This window comes from Plectropomus leopardus, chromosome 2 (genome assembly GCF_026936395.1).
Source record: "Plectropomus leopardus strain MGB_pleo_1.0 chromosome 2, ASM2693639v1, whole genome shotgun sequence".
Taxonomy (NCBI): Eukaryota; Metazoa; Chordata; class Actinopteri; order Perciformes; family Serranidae; genus Plectropomus; species Plectropomus leopardus.
In genome coordinates this window covers 7778682-7794486 of record NC_142177.1, presented here as the reverse complement: position 1 = coordinate 7794486, position 15805 = coordinate 7778682, and the positions used below count along the sequence as shown (strand labels likewise).

General features: G+C 40.2%; 1 protein-coding gene across 11 annotated transcripts in view; it reads left to right on the top strand.

Annotated features, from left to right (window-relative positions):
- Positions 1–15805, top strand: part of LOC121952532 (band 4.1-like protein 1) — a 142131-nt gene that overhangs the window by 77147 nt on the left and 49179 nt on the right. For 3 of the 11 annotated variants that reach the window (XM_088083831.1, XM_042499281.2, XM_042499315.2), the window contains 12 exons: positions 42–260; positions 669–756; positions 857–1009; positions 3524–3621; positions 3709–3884; positions 4700–4926; positions 5368–5403; positions 6059–6103; positions 9308–9457; positions 10704–10790; positions 11075–12472; positions 15055–15105. In XM_088083831.1, coding sequence (XP_087939957.1) covers positions 42–260; positions 669–756; positions 857–1009; positions 3524–3621; positions 3709–3884; positions 4700–4926; positions 5368–5403; positions 6059–6103; positions 9308–9457; positions 10704–10790; positions 11075–12472; positions 15055–15105 — 2728 coding nt within the window. Of the gene's footprint in view, positions 1–41; positions 261–668; positions 757–856; positions 1010–3523; positions 3622–3708; positions 3885–4699; positions 4927–5367; positions 5404–6058; positions 6104–9307; positions 9458–10703; positions 10791–11074; positions 12473–15054; positions 15179–15805 lie in introns of all 11 variants that reach the window. The other 8 variants (XM_088083840.1, XM_088083854.1, XM_042499291.2 and 5 more) reach the window with 7 other exon arrangements.

Here is a 15805-nt window from a genome sequence, read left to right as displayed (position 1 = left end):
CCAACACCCTCCTCTCCTCCCCTTTTTGTCTCGTCTGACAGATACTACCTGTGTCTGCAGCTGAGAGATGACATGCTTTCAGGCCGACTGCCATGCTCGTTCGTCACTCACGCCCTCCTCGGCTCCTACACCGTTCAAGCCGAGCTGGGGGACTATGACCAGGACGACCATGGCTCTGACTACGTCGCCGACTTCCGCTTCGCCCCCAATCAGACTCGCGAGCTGGAGGAGAGGGTGATGGAGCTCCATCGAAACTACAAGTACTGGATGCAGTGTTGTTTCAATCAGATCTTCATCTATGTTCAAACCTCTGAGAATTCATCAGCTGATAAGTTTTCTGTTGTGTCGCAACACTCCATCATGCATATGGCTGAAAGATGCCGTCACATTACAGCACCATCTGTCACTGAGATGTACACAGTGCGAAACCTGCCAGTGCGAGAACACTTTCTCAGTTACAGGTTCTTCACTGCTCTTGTTTGGCATTGCTTTTTTGGCATATGCCCAGACATAATGCCTGGGGAGGGATGTATAGGAGAAATTTAGAAATGAAGATATCAAGCATATTACCAAGATTATGCTGCTCCCACAGTGCAAGATTATGGGTTTATTTTTTTAAGAAGGCCTGTTGATGTTAGTTACAGATATTATTGTTGTTCTGCCTGCAGGGGGATGACTCCCGCAGAGGCAGAAATTAACTTCTTGGAGAACGCAAAGAAACTGTCCATGTACGGGGTGGACCTCCATCATGCTAAGGTTGCCTGTTTTCTTATTTGCGTGACAGTCGGTTTCAAAGATGCATTTAGTGTCACCGTTAAATCATTTCTGCCTCTTTGCTGTCCCGTGTTCTGTGTAGGATTCTGAAGGGATTGACATAATGTTGGGTGTCTGTGCCAACGGCCTGCTGATCTACCGTGATAGGCTGAGGATCAACCGCTTTGCCTGGCCAAAGATCCTGAAGATCTCCTACAAGAGGAGCAACTTCTACATCAAGATACGACCTGGAGAGGTATCCAGTAGGGTTAATAATAATTAAATGGATACTCTGTCAATTTTACACAAAAAAATTGTATATTAGCCATTGGTAGTGCTAATCAACAAAAAACAATTACACTGATGTTATCTGAGTTATCTGGGCTCAAATTCAAGTTCATGTGTTAACCATAGATACTTGATTATGGATGCCAAGGTGGCACCTTTTCAGCTTAATAAATTTGGCTCCCCTGGCGCACAGGCAAAAAATAAAACTTTTTTACTGTCCTGAATAACTTTTGGGATATGCTTTCCGCTGAATATGGGCAGTACTGTTTTGCCTGCTGGCTCTGCTTGCAAGTTCCCTCATAGACTTTACTTTGTGATGATTTCACAGATTTTTAAATTGCTTTTCTTGGCCTGAGAAAAGTGTTACAAAAACAACCCCGATTGGAGCACAAATTCACAGTAGAAAGTCATATTTAACCTTTTGCTATCAACAGGTTTACAGATGTCTTGATAATGTCTCATGGTCATTTGACAAAATGGAAGAAAGCTGAGTGGCGTTCCTTGGAGCCTGGTGTTAACCAGCCAGGGAAATTTTTTTCCAGATTCTATTAAATTGCATCATGGGAAATTTAGGATCCAATGTAGGACGGAAGCTGAACCCACAGTGGAAATTAAAAGTCAGGATATTTGGGCCTCTGTTGCTTCAATTTTGATTCTTTTTTTTAAAAAAAACAACTCTCTCACCAATTCTGAAGCTTTATTTAAATGAGATATGGAACAACTGGATTACTCCCTTAAAGAAAATTACATTTTGGGAAATATGACTATCACTATTTTGGGTAGACTTAGATGAGAAGAACATTACCAATCTGATGTGTGTACATTAAATATAAGGCTTAGCCTAGAATAAATACTGCAAACTCTGTCCAACCATTAAAAAATCTACCTACCAGCAAGTCTAAAACTCCCTAATTAACCACTTTCATCTAATTTGTTTAATTCATACAAAAACCTCACGTAGAAAATGAATAAGGTATAGTTAGGGGAGGGGGTTGTGCGGTACTATTTCTTGGCCTGGCGCAGTGAACTCTTGTTGTCTCTGCTGGTTGCCTGCTGATGGTTAAACTCCAGGAAGTTAGCTAGTTAACTAGTTAGATACTGAAAAGAGGTGCTGGCAGGTTGAGTATTTTTAAGTTTTTGCCTTTACACCAGGGGCAGGCATCCTGTGGCAGTTATTATTATTTATTTTTTTACATTTTAATTTTGTTTGTCATTGTTGTAGACTTAAAGTGACTCACATTCTCCAGTTGTAAAAAATATGCGACTATACACCACATAGAAAATGTTTTAATATTTTCTAAATGTGCATCATATGTCTACAGCCTAATTTTCATCTAAATTTTGCTGAACTTCAAAAGAGGTGGCTCGTCTTGAATCTCCTCTAGCTAGGCTAGATATGGATTCCAAATTCAAAAAGGAAAAGTGTGGGACGAAAAAAAAGAGAATTTGATAGTGTGAGAACAGATTTGTTTTCTTTCGCTGCAAATGCTGCGAGGTTAAAGTAACAAACAATCATAAGTACCCCACTGCAGAGTAGTCACCTTGTGCTAAGACATATAAGCTAATGTTGATGCTCATTTAGACTTTAGGCTGTCTTCCCTTCAATATAAGGCTCAAATATTTTTTACAACTTCAGACGTAGTATTATTATTGTTGTTGTTTTTTTATTTTATTTTATTCCATTTCATTTTAAAAATGCTCAGGGAACCATCTCTGTCTCCAGCTACATGATTAGTACACAGACATGAGAATGGTATTTATTTTGTCATCTAAATACTTTCTGCAAGAAGTAAAATACACATATTTCCCAAAATGTTAAATATGCCTTTAAGCCATGACCTCAGGTTTTGAGTTTAATAATAGCTGATGCTCTGCCACATCTGTTACTGTTGAAATTCCCTGCGGTAATGAATGTGTGGTCATTTGTGCTGAGCACAGAGCTGTAAAAATCCTCCACTTTATACCTTCAGTTTTTGCCCCTCTGCACAGTCAGGGTCTATATTCTGGCCCTCCTCATTGTGCTGTGCAGCGCTGCAGCTTAAACTCCATGCTGAGCCTCAGTGTGACAGGCTGTCTGGGCCAGACCCAGTCAAGTGACAGAGCAGCACAGTGAGCCTGTGATCGAGCCAAATAAAGAGGCCCTTTAACAGAGCGGCTGCAGCTGCAGCCACAGCCAGAATGGAGGGATAAAGAGTGTAAATATAGAGCCATGAAGTAGTTTGCCTCCCATTTTTCTCCCAGTGTCTGAATATTAGATGTTATCCTTCCTCTGCCCAGCTCTGCTGTTTTCTGTCCATTCAGCAAAATCCATGTTGGGAAATATATTTGCATGGTACTACTAGTATATATGCCAACACTAAATAAAGACTGACTTCAGTCCACGGAGAAGTACTTAGATGGCCTGAAGCAAAACAAAGTAAAAACACCTGGTTTTGTACCTCACACCATCTCTATCTGTCTCCCTGTGCTCTCTCCTCTCCAGTATGAGCAGTTTGAAAGCACAATCGGTTTTAAGCTTCCTAACCACAGAGCGGCCAAGAGGCTGTGGAAGGTCTGCATCGAGCATCACACTTTCTTCAGGTGAGGATCGATCTGGCCTCATGGTTCATCAGGTGCAGCCGCAGCTGCAGTGTGAGCATCAGAGTGTTCACTGGTTTGTTTTCACAGGCTGGTGTCTCCGGAGCCTCCTCCAAAGGGCTTCTTGGTGATGGGTTCAAAGTTTCGCTACAGTGGAAGGACACAGGCTCAAACCAGACAGGCCAGTGCTCTTATAGACCGACCTGCTCCGCACTTTGAGCGTTCCACCAGCAAGAGGTACCTGCTGTCCAGGAGCTTGGACGGAGGTGAGAGCCGCAATAGCTCCCTGAGAGATCTGTTTATGGAGGGACTAAAGGTGCAGATGTTCGACCGACCTCTAAAGGAATCATTGTACAAATGCACATTTGTAAATATGTGTTTTTTCTCTCCTTCAGAGATCTAAGCTTAAATTTTAGAATTCAAAATTATAAAGATATTGATAAAAAAAAAAAGAAATGCAAGCAGTAACTTAAGTATGTAATTAATTACCAGAAAATTTTAGAAAAATAAATAAATAAATAAGAAAATGTCCTTAAAATATGCAAAAAAGAAAAGTAAAAAATATAAATTAAAAAACGAGAAAACTTACCCCCCAAAAATGAAAAAAAAAAAATCAAAATAGAATTGTATTATTTTTTTTTATATATATTTCAAAGATTTAATTTGTATTCGACATTTGCCTTTTTATTTGGAGAAATTGTCTAATTTTCTTCTGATTTATTTTTGCGGGGCATTTCTAGCCATCTTGCTCATTGCCTTTTTCCCCATTTTTCCTAAAAAAAATCCAACCACTTTGTTCTGGATTCACAGGTTTAAATGCTTGTAAAAAGCATCTTAATGCCGCACAAGAAAACTGATGTTGATCCAGGTTCCAAAGGGTTAAGCCTGACTCTGTCCAAACAAAAATTAAATCACATGAATGACAGATTAACTGGAGAATATCCCTCCAATGACCAAATGAGCTGAAACACAAGTGTGAAAGCATCCTTTGCATATTCCCCAAAACTACTGCTTTAACCCCCCCCATCACATCAGCTGAACTCTGACTTATCCCTCACAATACTGCAACTCTTGTTACCAGCAGAGTTCTCACGGCCGGTCTCAGCTATGTGTGAGAACCACGATGGACTGTCCCACCGCAGCATCAGCGAACAGCGACGCCTCCACAGCCCCTCTGTGGATGAGCAGGAGACCGAGCTAGAGCCCAGTTTGGAGCAGGACGAGGAAGACAAGGACCAAGAGCGGGTTGAGGAGACGGAGCAGGACTACGAAGGCAACATCACACCGAGCAGGAAGAAAGAGATCATGGTAGTAAAGATTTCCTACAAACTGCATCTTTTTTTAAAAAATGAAAACCCATTGTATTAAAGTAGATTTTTTTACTATGTTAAAATCAAACGTATAGAGCTTTCAACTTGAAGACAACTCCAACTTTGGTGCAGGGAGATAGCACAAACAGCAGGGGTGCTGATGTAAAGTACACGCAGTACAAGCTTCTCAGGCCAATTTGGGCTTATCCAGCAGGAGCTGTGGTGGCTTTTGGTGGATTTAGCTTTTACTAACTCTTCTCCTTTCACTCCTATTCACTCAGGCTTATATGCTTACACTGCACTGCTCATAAATCCCGCTGACAGCTTCACAGTTTTTTTTAACCCTTTCTCATTATGCTGAGAAACTCAAGCCTAGCTCACTGTTGCTAACACGCTATTTCTTTTTATTTTTTTTTTCTTCACTCTTGCTGGCGATAAGGAGGAGGCTGGGTCACCAGTTGACAGTAAACAGGAGGTATTTGGTGTCTGGTGATTTGGTCTCTGTCTGTACACCTGTCTTTATCCATCCATCACCAAGTATATTTGTCCAATTTTTATCTCATTCTCTCCTCCGCTGTTGAACTGTGGCAGTCAACAATGTCATCATATACAAGAAAGATTGTGCTGCATTGCACCATATGAGCGAGTGATGCTGCAAAGGTTGTGTCTGGACTTAGTTGTCATGGTTAAGCATCCCAGCAAACGTTTGACTGACAGTGATTGGTACAGTAGGGACAACTGAGGCGAAGAATTTTCACAATCCGACACGCTAAAAAAGCTTTAGAGAGCAGTTTGAACTGATGTGAGAAAGATATTTCTGTCTCACTTTCACAATTGGCAAGAACAGCTATGATCGCTACAGAAAAACCACTTGTATATTAATTTGCATCATTCTGTTATCGTCCTCCAAAATGTCTACTGGGATGTATTTACAGATCATTTCCAAATTGCTCTTGGCATGATAATAAGTGGCCAAATTTAGCCGTCTTGTCTGTGTGCCTGCCTGTGCTCTGACTGACTGACCTTCTACCATCCTGTCTCTGCACCTGACCTTGTTCCTGCACTCTCTGACCCTGCACTCTTCACCTTTGACCCCTCTTGCCCTCGCCCACCCTCCTGCCCCAACTCAGCTCTCTCAGTTGGACCAGGAGGCCACTCCTCGGCACAAGCAGGAGGTACAGGTTCCTGTCTTCAGCCCTAGTGCTTTTTGTCGTGTGTGCCGCCGTTCCTTTGCACCTTTAGTCTTTGGAGGTTTTCACAGATTGCAATGTTCCTACAGCTTGAAACGAAAGATATTTTTTATATTTTCTTTTAGAATGTGGTAGAGATTTGAAATATCAAGTCGCTGAGAGCACAGAGTACTTTTTTAAGTTAGTCTCTAGTGGAATACTACTATCAGGAAGGAGATAAAGTCTGTCATTCAAAATCCTACTTGAGTGAAAATACAGAAAACTATCAGCTAAATGTCTTTTTAAATACCAAAATTAAAAGTACTTGTTCTTCAGAAAAATAGCTGTTGGCTTAAAGAAGCCTCTGGTTCGCTCTTTCCATTGATTTCATTCGCATTCATGCAGACTTTAGGTACCAGTTGAGGTTGTAAAATGCAACATCAGTATTCACTGTATTTGCTGCAAAAACTGGAGATTGTTGCCTAACAAGGCAACTGAGAAAGCTCTTCCAAATGAGCTCAGACATTAGCACATACTTTTATTGTGGGCATACTACCAAGGCTTTTTTCTTGTCTTTTTTGGGCCCTTGAAATAAGATTATGGAAATCGTCAACCCTTTGAAATCTGAGCAAACTGGCTTGATTTCTGGCAAAAACATGGGAAGAAGGCAGAAGAAGAAATGACCCCCGAAAATAGCGAGAAATTAATAATAAAAACAAAAAAAGTACAAGAAAATAACCTTAAAGTTAGTTTATAAATAAATAAATACAGTTTTTCAAAACATTTAAAAAGGAAATGACCTTAAAAAAAGGGGCTTACATTTTTTATTATAATTTTAAATATATAATTATGAGACATAGCTATAGTAGTTTTTCTCTAGCATTTCTTTTTGAGAGACATGTTTCCCTAATTTAAAAAAAAAATCCAAATCTACTATTTTTTTGCAATTTGTGTAACATGTCTAATCAAGTTTCTCACTGCCTTTTCCTCCATGTTTTTAAAAGAAATTGCAAAGATTTGCTTAAGGTTGAAAGGTCTAAATACTTCTTAAAGGCATCTGGAAGCAGCAGGAGAAAAGTGACTGATCTAGATATCAGAGGGTCGATAAAGAAGCTGCCATAAAAATCAAGAATGCATATTTTATGCTTCCTAAAGAATATATAATAATATATGTCTTACATGTTAAAAAAAGTTTTTGAGTGCATTGAGCCATAAGATAAAATCTTAACATATATTACATTATTATATTGTAAGTACTGATGCATTGATACTTGCATCACATTTTTTTGTTGTAGAAGGTAAAGGTGGAGCTAAACAGTAAAATTTGACGAGTTGATCTGGTTTTAAAAAAATCGAGGAAACTGGTTGCCTTGAAAATTAAAAAGGACAAACTAGTTATATATTAATTGTACTTTATATCTAATTGTTAAGTTCACTTAAAATTTAGTTGCATTTTCTTTATTTTGTGAAGTTGTTGCAATTTAAAAATAACAAGTGACACTAACTTCTTTTCCATGCCAGCAAATTGATCTGATTGTACTTCACATTTGTGTTTGCTCAATAGAATTTAGGGAACTGATTGCCTGATTGATTAAAAAAAAAAGTAAGCACAACAAAGAATAAATAGTTTGCAGGATTTTTTTATTTTAACAAAATGGCATTCTGAGATTCTTGATACAAGGCTTCTTTTAAGCTTTATAAAAATATCTTTTAAAAAAAATCTAGATTTATTCAGACTAAAGTTTCTCTCTCTGACTTGACACCATTTCCGCAGGGCTCCATGGCACAGTTTTATGACAAAAAACAATATTCTAAATATGCAGTCCAGCTTCAGGCAACATACATGCTAAATGAAGAATTTCAGCAAACTGTAACAAACAAAACAACACTGTAGATGTTAACATTGTGCTATTTATTAATGTATTTTTGTGGTTGCAGACTACTCACTCACATTTGTATATTCTTAAATGCGTTAACATGACATAACTTGCAGATATGCTAACTCAACCCCAAAAAATGCTGTTTGTCATGATCAAGGTAAATCAGTTTAATGTAGTTTACTTAAGTTGCCTACACAAAGAAAGAACATGATAACTTTACTATTTAACTTTAAGTTGCCGCAACTTCACAAAATCAAATTTTATTGTTACTTATCAAACATAACTTAATACCAAGATTTATTTATTTACGTTTTCCAGGGCAATTGGTTGCATTTTTTTTTCAAGATAGATCTGGAAGGTCATACACAATTTTGTATTCTTTTTTTTGTTTCCGTTTTTTGGCTTTTCTTAAATCCTTGCCTTCTTCTGAAACATAGTCTGACCACCTTGTTATTTAAATGGAACAGAGGTTTAGCAGATAGGCTAAATGTCTCAAAATGTTAAGTTGAAATTTGAACAACTTAAAGACATCAAAAACGCGACAAGGTGCTCCAACTAAACATCACTGCTGTATATCTGCCATATTACATCATCACAAAGCATGTTCACACAGTAAGGAGGACTGTGGATTTTACCCCCTTGGCGTCTATTGAAAACACATGAGAAGGTATTTGTTAATGGCAAGTGCGTCAAAAAAAAAGTCCAAATGTTTTAATGTACTAATGGACACCTGACTGTTGTAAGTTTTTTCTATACTTAAAAATGTAGTTACTTGTAGCTATAGCTGTAATAAGAAAAATGTACTCAGGTAAATGTAAATTTCCCTCTGAAATGTTGCAGAGTGGCACTAAAAATTGCAGAAAATGTCAGTTAGTACAACAAATGTTCAAAGTTACTTTCCACGACAGACTGCCATGACTCCAAACAAACAAAATAATGTAGAATTGATAATATCCAGAAAGGTTAATAGATGTAACACATTCATTTCTTCATCCATCTACAGTGCAGTGACTGCATGGATTGTCTTAAAAACTAATTCAATTGTAAATATACTTGTTTTTTGTGAGCTCCAATAGCATCTGAAATGTCATTGCTCTCCCTAGGCTACGGCACAGAGTAGTAAAGCACCCGTACAATCCTAGTGAACGTCAGCGTAAGCATTTCACATCACATCTACTCAGCTATCTTGCACTCACGTCCCGTTCAGTCATGCATATCAGATGTGCTGATGTGAGGACTGCTGTTTTAAAGGATGTTGACATGCAGCTAATGCACGTCCGCTTCTCTTTACATCTTTTTTTCCCTCCTTCTTTGACACATACTCCACCAGTTTCTGGATAAGTCGAAGGACGTGTTGCTGAAGCACCAGGCCAGCATCAACGAGCTGAAGAGAACCCTGAGGGAGCCGAACAGCAAGCTGTCGTACCGCGAGAAACGTCTGTCAGCCACCTCTCCAACTGGCACACCAGAGAAGAAGGCTGTGAGTATAAGGGCTCTTGGGGGGGTGCGGTATGTGGGCTCTTAGGTCCACTAGGGTCAATATCTCAAATCCAGCAAACTCTGATGCTTGACATTCCATTAGAGGACATTGATATTCCCATATGGGTGCTGTCATGTTGAATTCCTCTTGCTTGACTTGAAGCAAAACAGGCCGTATTTTTGTCACATGGAGAAACATGTTTTGCCACCTTTTGACATGCTCTTTTCATTTGAATAATTCAAGCCTGAAGATATACAGTATGATTAGTGAAGGTAGTTACGGCTATTTAATTTCTTTCCTCCAGGCATGTATCTTCCATGCAAAGACACTACTGCTCACAAACAAACAAAAAAAACTGCAGTTTATTTTAAGAAATGTGTGTAATGAAGTGCATTCAGCCTCTCTCTGGTGTGCTGGAATAATTCTGACAAAATCTCTGAGGCACTTGAAGATGACTGACATGTAGCACAGAAGGAAGCATCTTGATGAGATTAGTGTCAAGATGTTTTTGAGATTTTCTCAATATGAGGCACTTGAGAAATAATTATCAGTTATCCTTTTTTTATTTTCCTTGATTGCCTAACAGTGACACAGTTTTTTTTTTTTTTAATGCCAGATCAGGAAAGCTCTCGAGCTTTGATCACATTTTGGTAATTAGGCTTTTGAAGATAGAGCACTGAGATTGGAGTCTTCGGATAGGATAGTTCGGTTTTTGCTGCTGCCTAAATTGTCTTCAGACAATCTCTCATCTGCTGTCTGGGATGATCAGATTAAGCCACAGAATGTCAAGCGTCGTCTGTGGCAGAAAATGTAATCTGCCGTGCGTCTCATTCCAGGTAAGAAGCGTAGGAGGGGGTGGGGGTGCATTATTCTGTTTGAGCGACAGTCAAAGGCTGGGGAAGTCTCTGTGCTCTTGACGGTCTCCAAAAGATTCAACTCGATTCTTTGATGTAGTTACAGGGTGAAAAAAAAAACATTTGCATTGCAAATATCTTCTGATTTGGTTATGTGGATTTGGTGGCTGTCAGGTCCGTGGGATTGCATGTTTTTAGTTTGAAGTTCATTAAAAAGTTTCTTCAGAGTAAGTCCTGTTAGCTCTGATTCTCTCTGCTGTTCCCATTTTTTCGCTTTTGCATGAAACGATTTATTGTACGTCTTACTAATTTACTCCCTCATTTCGGGTCCAAGCTCTAACGGCTGTTCTTCCTTCTCTCTCAAACTCTCTCCTCTGCTTCTTGTCGGCCAGTTGGTGGGCCGCACAGTTGGAAAGGACCCTGTTAACAGCCTCTCTGTTGAGGGTTTCGTCCAGAAGACTCTGGTGACTTCACCTGAGGTTTCACATCTTTCATTCTTCCTCTTTCATGATAAGCTTACTTTTTATACCATTTGTGGTTTGGTGACATGCACACCCTACCGTGCATCATTATCATTCATTTGCCTATCGAATTAAGAAAATCCCTCCTCATAATGCCCAGTGAATCCCTAAATGCAAATTGATGTTTACTAGAACTTCACTTTTGTTACCTTTTCTGTGATTCAAATAATTGTGTAGATTTCATTATTTGCAGCACTTGTGCTTGGCGTGTCTAACTGTGTTTAATCTATACCAACATGTAGGGCTCTGAGGAGTGGGTATTGATTGAAAAACAAGAAACTTATCAACAGGACCATGACTGGAAGGCAGAAGAAAAGAACAAATCTGATTCCTCATGGGAGAAAAAGGAGCTGGAAAAAGAGATAAACGTTACCAAGATGATACATAAAGAGGTAACGGGGTATGACAGAAAAGAAATGAAAAGCCATATTGATGAATTTCCATCAACAAAATCATCCAGGGAGGCAGATGAATGCTCTGAACCTCGGCCGACAAACAAAAGTCGTTTTGTGATTCAATTATCTGAGAACGCAGACTCGTTTCAAGACAAATCTCAAAGTAAACCGTCTCGCGCCTCAGACCCTGAGGCAAACGATGTGGCTCCGGGCTCGCGCCAGATAAAGGAACGCACAGCTTCTAATCCAAGGAAAAAGAGGAGACCCAAGAGCCTAAATCTGGGAATGCCTGGTGAGCTCATCTACGGGAAAGGAAGCGATTCAACTGAAGAAGAAAATGAGGGCTCAGACTCGGACAACAGTCCAGCAAAGACCTCTAAAACAGGAAATAATTGTGAATCGTCCCCGGGGGCGATGATAAAAGATGATCAGGGATCAGGAAAGGATCAGTCTGTCAGGGGCTATAAAGACAGCCAACAAGAGGATATAGCAATAGCAGAGCGGAGGGAAGTCTCCTCTCAAGGAACAGAGCAGGTAAAGAAAAAAGTGAGTCAGGCTGGGCCGGCTGATATCGATTTAGGCTCAGTAAACGGGCCTAGAAAGATAGAACACGATAGTTCATTAGCAGGTGGTAAAGGGGAGTATGTGATGAAGGTGCGAGGGAAGGGCCTTATCGACAACAAAGAGCTAGCTGAAGTAAAACTGCGACAAGTCAGGACCCATGAGAGGAAGATCAGTAGTTCTGGTGGCGAGGATATGGAGGGTTTCCTGGGAGGTCAGAGGACGTCTTTCCACCGACTGTCCGGCAGCAGCTACCAGTCGGAAATCACCAGGATTGTTCCTCTCAAGCCGGAGCGCTCAAAAAGCATAGCGTGCAAGGATGAAAGGGATAGGACAGGACAGGACGAGCCCACACGGCTAATGAGAAGAGAATACCGCTGGTCGGTGGGCTCTCCAGAAGGATCCTCAGACCTCGCCTGGACTGACTCCGCAGCCTTCCATCCAGCATTCGCAGCAGATCTGGAGGGTATCGCTAAAGCAGAACATCCCGACGATAGCTACCAGTCTGGCAGAGGACCCACAGAGAGTCATTCATTCGGCTCAAAGATTTCAGCGCTTCCCAAAATGGCTCCCCCAGCCCCGCCAGTGAAAACACAGAAGGCGCGGGAGTCTGGACTAATACTGCGGAACAGCCGAAATGTCGGCAGGGAGCCGAGCCTGGACGCGGCCAAGAAGAGACACTCGGTAACTCTGTTTGGCATCTGCTATTCAGTCATTGGAATTAAAGCATCGCATGAGCTTCAGACAGACTCGCACGCCATTTTTCTTTCTTTCTGCGTTTTCAGTGACTTGAAACACTCATCCATCTTACCTGTCCGTGCCTGTTGAAGAGCAGGCGGAGTGGTACTTTTGCTCCGTCTTGTGGCAAAAAAATATGTCAAAAAGTTTGGACATTTTCCCACATGGCAACCCAATCTATCCCCTCCCATTGCCTCCCAACATGCACCACACTGTCTGGCAAATCTGTACAGCTCACCACTGGCTGTGATTTTTAAAAAAAAGAGACAAAATCAATATCTCATGTTTTGGTTGTTGTGGTTTATTTTCACTGTCTCTGAATTGGGAGCCTCAAATTTCTTTCCAGCTCACGTTATTCTTTGTCAGACGGTGACAAGGAAAGAAAGGCTTTACATATTATCATCGCTCTGATGATTTTTGCACATCGCTGTGCCATTTTCAAATGGGAAAGAATACAAAACAACACAATTTATTGCATACAAATTTCAGGAAGAAAGGGTGAAAAGTACCGCCATCCATTACTTTGAGACAAACAGCTATTATTTGCCAAAATTAGAGATAAATGAAGTATAGAATTGGTTTGCCCACAAGTGATTGAGAAACTACACCAAATTGAAGATCTTCCATCAACAGAACTCACAAAATATCCCTTAAACATTCTGATAGGTGTATATATAAGAAATCAGACGCATTATTCTCTTCTGGATCGAGAACGAAGCGGTGAGGTAAACACATTGGTTCCCCCAACTGTGAAACCCCAGCAGGCAGTGAGCAGCCAGACACCACAGCTCAGTGCCTGACACAGTCAGATTTGCTGCTTTCATTTCACTGTTGGTATCATTAGGAGCCTGCACGCCTTTGGCACCGGAATGAAAGGAATTTAAAGTGAATAGACATGACAGCTTTCATCATTTCCCACCTTTTCATCTGAGTCAAGCTCTTGCATATATTGGATTAAACAGGCATGAGAAGAGGTGTTGCGTAGCTCTCAGTGTGTGAACAGCCTCACTGGCGAGTGACAATCATATCAAGATCACACTGAACTCGAGTGTGGGAAAATATTAGGAGCTCCTCCAAACGTGCGGACCCATTCGCACACTCATTTTGATAGGCTTTGAAATAAGCCCCGACACCTTTTATTGGACATTTAACAATATTACATGACAATAGTGTTTGAATCCTCCCTCATTGAAATTCAAGGTGCGTAGTATTGCAACACTTTCTCAGGTGGTCAGTGAGTGGCTGCTGCTATGCTGAAAATCTGCTCATGATACAAACCGCATGATTCTCCTGCCTCTGCTAATTCTAACTAATAAACCTGGCTGTAGATGTTGTTTTGGTTTCAGTGAGCTCACCTCTTTTCTGTCCTCTAAACTGTGTTGCTGTGTGTTACTGTGGAGCAGTGCTTGAAATTTGTGCCTGAATCCATTTGGATCTGATTGGATGGGAACAGAACCAGTCCACTTTAATTGTTTGATTGGGTTTGGCAGAAATTTAATCACTGAAACCTAGGTTTGACACATTTAAAGTCCGGGTAGAGTAAAAACAAGAATGCATTTCTGAACACATTTAACATGTCAGAAAAAATACTGACCTGAGTCATACAGAAGTGTGAAGTTGGGGTATTTTTACACATAAACAAAATAAACACTTGCGAATATTTTCCTCCAGTTAACTTCCATTCAGTACAAGTGAATAAAACAATAGCTTCTGGTTTCAAAACATTGTGATTTCAACTTTCGTGAACTTTGACCGCTGAGGTCGCAGCCTCAACCAAAAGCTAAGAGGTATGTGTGGTTGACCATGGATGTCTCTTTTCCTAACAAGCCGACGCTGAATGATATTGGCCATGAAAAATACAAATACACGGCATGAGAGATGTTGCCTGGCGAGCAATGAGTCAGGAGAAAGGCATGGAGTGTAAGAAATTAGAAAATGTATCAAAAATATCGTATTTCGCAGTATTTATAAGCAAGCTAGCTAACATTCACTTGTTAGTTCCAACCAATACTTGGAACTTATGTGCTTTAACAATAACAATGAAAATCTTAGCTTCAATATTTAAAATTCTGAATATAACAAACTCCAACACAAAACTTTATTTAAATGCTTTCAGCAAATGTTTAATCAAAACTGAAACTTTCAACACCAAATACAGCAAGTTCTCTCCATTTTTTTTTATAGTCACGTGAAATAAATTTGGCTCTGTGAAGTGAAAAACTCAAAACACATATTTTTGCTGTACCCGGACTTTGAGAGGCATTTAGAATACTGAATTATTAGCCACTTCGAAATGTGTGGCTATAATCAGATTAAGAGTCTCACTGAGTACTACACCTTGATCCCAGTGTAGGTTGGAACTGAAATATTTTGGGCTCAGAGCACACTGAGCTCACATTTTCAGGCTCTAGTCAAGCTCTGCTGTTAAGATCTTCTCTTTGTGTTGTGGCCTGTGTGTCCACTGGCCACTTCAGCTTGTGCTAACCTTTAGTTGCTCTCTCTGCTCTTTCCTCTGCTCCCCCCTGCAGGAGCCCGTCTCTACTCCTGCCATTTATGAGGAGCCGTTTGCTGATTTCAAGGTTACTCATTCACATTTAAACCCACCTTCATATGCTCCACCCATCGTCTCATTTCCTCACTGCATCCCTTTGGGTAAATGGCATGCCTCTGAACTCACTGCACCAGATTCTCCCTGTATATACAAAAAGTAGCCAAAACCTATAAAATATGAAATGTGTTACTTTACACAGGCAACCTAGCTGCAGTCATCCATCATCAGGAGTTTGAGCTGTATGTGTGGGTGGAAAACAAAACCCCTTGCGCTCAGCTGTTACTGCCATGGTCTAGATTTTACTGTGATCTAATTACCCAGTGTACATGTAATTATTATAAGTGGCATTATTTTAAATTAGCTGCCTCAGAAGCTTCATTTACAATTCAAGGGTTCCCAATCGTTTTGGTTCATGACCCTTAAAACATCCGATTGTCTTCCGACCCCTCATCGCAGATTGCATGTTTCTACTTTTTTCTTTCCAGTCTTTTAATGGAACAGATGCAGGGCTAAAGTTTTCATAATGACTGGGTAACATTTAATTTCAGCCCTCATTTCATGCCTTCATGTAAATACTTGACCCAAAAAGTCTTAGTCACAGAACCTACATTTTATCTTAAAAAGTGGAAAAATGCTGAGTTCTTTATTTGTTTAAAGGTCTAATGCGTAGGATTTAGTAGCGTCTGTTGGTGAGGGTGCAGGTTGCAACTTACTGAAAATCTCTTTGT